This window comes from Mus pahari, chromosome 10, assembly GCF_900095145.1.
Source record: "Mus pahari chromosome 10, PAHARI_EIJ_v1.1, whole genome shotgun sequence".
Classification (NCBI taxonomy): Eukaryota; Metazoa; Chordata; class Mammalia; order Rodentia; family Muridae; genus Mus; species Mus pahari.
In genome coordinates this window covers 30,525,904-30,532,323 of record NC_034599.1, presented here as the reverse complement: position 1 = coordinate 30,532,323, position 6,420 = coordinate 30,525,904, and the positions used below count along the sequence as shown (strand labels likewise).

At 39.8% G+C, this 6,420-nt stretch overlaps 1 protein-coding gene across 1 annotated transcript; it reads left to right on the top strand.

Moving 5' to 3' along the window:
* Positions 1–4,637: 4,637 nt before the first annotated feature.
* LOC110327249 (prostate and testis expressed protein 4-like) lies at positions 4,638–5,883 on the top strand. The gene is made up of 3 exons (XM_021206058.1): positions 4,638–4,689; positions 5,269–5,397; positions 5,741–5,883. Exons 1-3 carry the CDS (start codon positions 4,638–4,640, stop codon positions 5,881–5,883), a joined length of 324 nt encoding a protein of 107 aa, XP_021061717.1.
* Positions 5,884–6,420: the final 537 nt, after the last annotated feature.

The window sequence follows — 6,420 nt, the reverse complement described above, 5'->3', positions numbered from 1 at the left end:
AGCTCTGCTACAGAGCAATGGTGATTAAAAACCGCATGGTATTAGTACAGAGAACCCCTGACCTCAAGCTCTGCTACAGAGCAATGGTGATTAAAGCCGCATGGTATCAGTACAGAGATAGAAGGGTTAATCCACAAAATAGACCTGAAGACCCAGAAGTAAAACCATCACACACTTACAGACACTCGATCTTTGACAAAGATGCCAAAAATATACAACGGAAAAAAAGGGAGCATCTTCAATAAGTGGTTCTGATCTAACTGGCAGTCTGTATATAGAAAAATGAAAATAGACCCATATTTGTCACCTTGCACAAAGCTCAACTCCAAGTGAATCAACATAAAACCAGACACACTGAATCTAATCAAAGAGGAAGTGGGAAAGAGCCTTGAACTCACTGGCACAGGGAAAATTTTCCTAAACAGAACTCCAATTGCTCATTCTCAAAGAACAAGAATTGATAAATGGGACCCTGTGAAACTGGAAAACTTCTGTAAAGCAAAGGACATAGTCAATAAGACAAATCGGCAACTTACAGATTGGGGAAAAAAAATCTTTACTAACCCCATATCCAACAGAGGACTAATATCCAAAATATATAAAGAACTCAAGAAGTTGTCCACCAAAAAAACAAACAACCCAATCAAAACATGTGGTATAGAACTAAACTGAGAATTTACAACAGAGGAAACTCAAATATCTGAGAAGCACCTAAAGAAATTTTCAAAGTCCTTAGTGATCAGAGAAATGCAAATCAAAACGACCCTGAGATTCCACCTTACACCAGTCAGAATGGCTAAGGTCAAAACCTCGGGTAACAACACATTTTGGCAAGAATGTGGAGAAAGAGGAAAACTCCTCCACTACTGGTGAGATTGCAAGCTGGTGCAACCACCCTGGAAATCACTCTGGAGATTCCTCAGAAAATTGGAAATAGATCTAACTGAAGACTCAGCAATATCACACTTGGAAATATACCCAAAAGATGCCCAACCATGCCACAGGGGCACATATTCCACTATGTTCACAGTGGCCTTATTTGTGATACCCAGAAGCTGGAAACAATCCAGATGTCCCACAACAGAAGAATGTGGTTCATTTACACAATGGAATACTATTCAGCTCTTAAGAGAACAAGGACATCCTGAGGTTTGCAGGCAAATGGATGGAACTAGAAAATATCATCCTGAGTGAGGTATATCAGATCATAAGGACATGCATGGTATGTATGCACTAGTACATGGATATTAGACAAAATAAAGAATGAAGGAAAGAAAGAGAGAAGGAGGGAGGGAGACAGGGGGAAGGGGGAGAGGGAGAGGGAAAGAGAGAGGGGAGGAGGGAAGAGAGAGAGAGAGAGAGAGAGAGAGAGAGAGAGAGAGAGAGAGAGAGAAGGAATAAAAGTACAAAATAATCAAGATACAGTCCACAGAACTCAAAATGGTCAACAAGTTGAAGGGCCCAAGTGAGGACTCTTTAGTCCCTCTTGAGAGGTAGAAGAAAGCAACCACAAGTAGAGAGGGAGGGAGGCACCTGAGAGGGAAAGTGGATGGGGGGATGAGGAGGGAGAGGGAAACCTGATCTGGTATTGGGTGAGAGAAAAGGACTGTGAAGTCCTGAGGGACAGCAGAAAGAATGGAAAGAGGCAACCTCAGGAGGTAGGAGGTTGGGAGGACCCTCCAGAATGCACCAGAGATCAGGGAGGTAGGAGACTCTCAGAACTCAAAGAGAGGGACCTCGAATGAAATGCCCGACAGTAGGGAGAAGAAACTTTGAGAGCCCACTTCCAGTAGGAAGACAGGGCAACAAGTGAGGGAGGAGATTGCTATCCCACAGTCAAAAATCTGACCCATATTTGTTCCTACCTGAAAGAACTGCAGAAATGGAAATGGAGAGAAGCCTGAGGAAAAGAAGGTCCAGCGACAAGCCCAAAGGGTGATCCAGCTCAAGGGGAGGTCCCAAGGCCTGACACTATTACTGAGGCTATGGAGCACTCACAAAAAGGAGCCTATTCTGACTGTACTCTGGAAGACCCAGCAAGCAGCTGAAAGAGTCAGATGAAGATATTTGTACCCAACCAATGGACAGAAGCTGCTGATCCCTGTGGTTGAGTTAGGAAAAGGCTGAAAGAAGCTCAGGAGTAGATCTGGAGGAGCACCAGCAGACTCACTTAACCTGGACCCTGTTGATAAATCATACACCTGCTGATACTAAGCCCCCAACACACATACAGCAGAGGACTGCTGGGTCTGGGTTCAGTCAGAGAAGATGCACCTAACCTTCAAGAGACTGGGGGCCCCAGGAAGTTTAGAGGTCTGGTTGATTGGGGGGTGTGGTTGGGGTGGGGACATCCTTCTGGAGACTGGGGTGTGGGGAGGAGATGTGGGATGTGGAACAGTTGGAGGGTGGATAGGGGGTATAAAATCTGGCATGAAGAAAGAAAGAAAGAAAGAAAGAAAGAAAGAAAGAAAGAAAGAAAGAAAGAAAGAAAGAAAGAAAGAAAGAAAGAAAGAAAGAAAGAAAATAGATGATAGATAGATAGATAGATAGATAGATAGATAGATAGATAGATAGATAGATAGATAGATAGATAGATGATAGATAGATAGATGATAGATAGATGATAGATAGATGATAGATAGATAGATTAGATAGACGACAGACAAAAAAGAAAAAATGTTAAATTATAAAACCCTAACCCTAACCCCTAACCCCTAACCCTAACCCTAACCCCTAACCCTAACCCTAACCCTAACCCTAACCTAACCTTGTGAATTACCAAGAAATATTTTGTTTGATTTAAAACCCACTCCATGAGATGGAATTCACATCTAACACTGCTTGGATGATCAAGGATCAGAAATTCATTAGCTGAAGAACCTAGCATAAAACCAAACACTATTCTCCTAAAACAAACAAAAATAACAGTTAAATGACTCCTGATGACAATCCACTATACTCAGATCAGACCCTTGCTTATCCATTATCAAAGATGCTTCCTCCTGCAGCAGATGACAATAAATATAGATACCCACAACCAGACATTATGCAGAGAGTGAGAGACCATGAAATACTCATCATAACTAAATTGGAAATCTCTTATCATCTTCGTACCCTCAGAGTTCAGAGAATCCTACAGAGGAGACAGAAAAAGTTGTAAAAGTCAGCTGAGATAGAAGATAACAAGAAAACAACATAATCAAACCTCATATGATGAATTCACAGACTGAATCAACATGGCATGAACAAGTTTGTACTGTGTTATCTGTTTTATATATAACAATGACAGAACAATGAGTCAAACCAAGTATCTGTGATGATAGAGATAGCAGTTAGGTAGTGGTCATAATAAAACTACTGCTTCTCAACAATCCCAGAGAAACACCTGGCACAACTGTCTTCTGAATTCACAATAATCCAACTAACTGATAGTATAATTTTTCCGAACTACTTCGACCATTATAGATGGAAACCTGAGGTCACTGAAAATCTTTTACCCTAGAAATTATGCTGATTGAGATTGTGGGAACACATTCCTCATCTTTACTTATTTAGTGATTCTCCAAATACAAGAAGTGCATGGTGCTAGAGAAGAATTCATCTTCACAAGGTGTTTTATCCAATTCAACAATGAAACATTCTGAAGGTGTCGCATGAAGAATTCTGTGTTGACAACTCAGTTTCAACAGGGGTGAGCAGTACAGATAAGACATTAAAGCTTCAGGGTGAGATGGATGTGTCAAGGTTTGAAAGAACAATACTGGATGAGGGGATGAGAACCTGTCAGCAACCTCACAGACACACAGGCAGAATAAAGATATTGAAATCTCTTATCTCACTACTGCCCACGTTGCAGAACAACTGAACCCCACATTTTCCTGTCAACTTCAAAAAAGGCTGTAATAGAACCTTTTATTTGAGATGTATCTGAAAGTGACTTTGAGCAGAAAGAAGAATACTTCCCAGATGGCTTTTATCTAGGGTTTGAAATTTTTACTCTAAGAATATGGGCCCACATTGGAAAGCAACAGAATTTGTGAGCTTCTGAGGCCATCAATTCCCCCTGTAGTATGATATTCAAGCCCGTTTATACCTCAAAGAAATCTGGATCCCAATGAAACACTGCCTTCGTTTTTTAAATTGTACCATTGTTAAAGCCTAGTTAAGACTTTATGTACTAAATCCCTCGTGACTTTGTATATGGAGTCTCTGGTGGCAGCAGTTCACCTCATGGTGACTGTCTACTTTCTTCTTTTGGGGTGATCACTCTTTTCTGTGATTGGGAAAGGGGGTTATTTACATATTTCTTCAAGGAGCCTGATACAGGCTGGGGCTTTCGGGCTACATATTCTACATACTGTACATAAAAATCCCTGTGATGAGATTGCTTTTGTGGTTATTTTACAGTTTCAGCAATCTTACATCTGAGGAAGAACAAGAGAAAAGTTTGTCACAGAAGAAAGATCTGGAAAATTGCCAGGTTATCATGACTTAGATTGGCATCTAGTTTTGCCTTTCATGTTCATATTGGCCAATAAAGAGAGTTATAAAATAGTTGGCTACTTATCAGCCTGTGCTAGCCTATCATCTAGTTTCATTTCTTTTCCACGCCTGCTACAAAAGTTAGCAAATCCTCAATGGGAAAAGTACAGAAGCTGGGCATCATTCTGTTACTCTGTATGCAAACTGGTAAATATTGGGAGACTGGTTTCATAACAGCTAAGGGATCAGCTTAGCTTGAACACTGTCATATTTTTAGTAAACCCTTTGTTTGGGAGTGGGTCTGTGGGCTTGAATTGGGATAATGTTCAGTTTCACCAAGAGAGAAGCTTTAATCCTGGCCATTAGACTTCTGTTTTTACTTTCACGGATCTTAACTTATTCCACACTAGAGACTTGAAATAACCTTGTGTCTTCTATATTTGCTGATTTATGACTTAATCCGTGGAGTGAGAAATTCACAGCCATCATAGCTCTGCTACCTAACTGAACCTTGAATTTTGCCCCAACTCTGAGGAAACTCCTCTCTTCATTCTACATATAGTAAGTGTGGAAGTGTAGAAAACGAACTAAAGGCAGTGTGGAGCATCCTCAATCTCCCTACCTACCAGTTTTGCCCTTGGCTTCTATAGGGAGAGGATTAGAGCATCCATTTGTTTAAAATATGGTGCTACCTGAAACATAGCTCTGTAAGGCAAAACCTTAATGAAGTCAAGCAGCCTGAGAGTTTGGGTGTTTTAGCATAGTTTTTCTCTTTATTTCTTGCAGCTTTAGCTCTCATGTGTAGAGAATGTAAATCCTATTTACATCGGAAATGTATACATAAAATGAGAACATGCACTGCCAAAGACGATGAATCTTGTCTGACTGTTAGATTGTGGATTCCACCTTACAGTGGTAAGTAGTGTGTGCAGTTAATGGGGGGAAGACAGTCCTTTTTCTCTTCGGGGATCAAATTCATTCTTATGATATGGGAGCCCTAAGGACATAATCAGTTGAACTCAGGATCTCCACAGAGCCTGGAACAAAACAAATGTTTACCAAGTACTTTGTGCCTTACTGCCTGAGAGGGAACAGCCACAGTTCCCTCAGTATCTACAGTGTCAAGCCAGTGTAGGATTAATTGATATTATAGAAAAATAGTTTGTCATTTAACATAATCTTGGTTCACATTTTTTACTTGGATTTGTGGTTTGCTTCATTCAAAACAATTTATTAACTCTATTTTTGTTTCCCACAGTATATATACCAAATGATGCATACTCTAGATGCCAGAAAAACTGTACAACAGATGATTATTACTATGGTGATTATACAGTATTGATAAAATGTTGTAAGAAATTTGACTTTTGCAATGATATTACTGTGCCAAGTGATGAATGAGGAAGAACCTTCAGATTATCTTATGGCTTTCTCCAATCTTCTTCATCTTATTTTTTCAAATAAATTCAAATAAATGATGTTTCTACCCTGATGAAAGAGTGATATGGTATGCCAAAAGGGGAAAATATGATGGATATACACTCATTCTACATAATTATTTTCTTACCTTCTCCTTCCTCAATACATCTATGTCTTGCCAGGGAGATCATATTTTTATTCCAGACCCTTGGTGGGTACTCTGAGAACAACTGAGTCAAATGGTTGACATTTGGTTGATACTCTTGTATAGAGATTTTCTGAAGCTGTCCTGAGGAGAATAAATGATTATAATTTGTAAGAGGCATGTTTTACAAATGAAGTTTTCTCACCCTTGAAAGTGAGAGACTTAAATTTAAATTAAAAGCCTAGAACAACTCACTCCTTTTCTTACCACAAATATAGACAGGCAACTGGAGGACCTTTCCCTAAGTGAAAGCAAGATTTTTAAAAACCCCACAGGTACAAGGACAGAGATCCAAGACTCATCTAAATGGAAGA

What these genes read in the sequence shown, in the direction of transcription:
- LOC110327249 (XM_021206058.1), top strand. Translation starts at nt 4,638, where the DNA reads ATGGGAAAAGTACAGAAGCTGGGCATCATTCTGTTACTCTGTATGCAA. An exon ending in GTTACTCTGTATGCAAACTG is followed by an intron (nt 4,690 to 5,268) that starts GTAAATATTGGG and finishes TATTTCTTGCAG; the next exon opens with CTTTAGCTCTCATGTGTAGA. An exon ending in GTGGATTCCACCTTACAGTG is followed by an intron (nt 5,398 to 5,740) that starts GTAAGTAGTGTG and finishes TGTTTCCCACAG; the next exon opens with TATATATACCAAATGATGCA.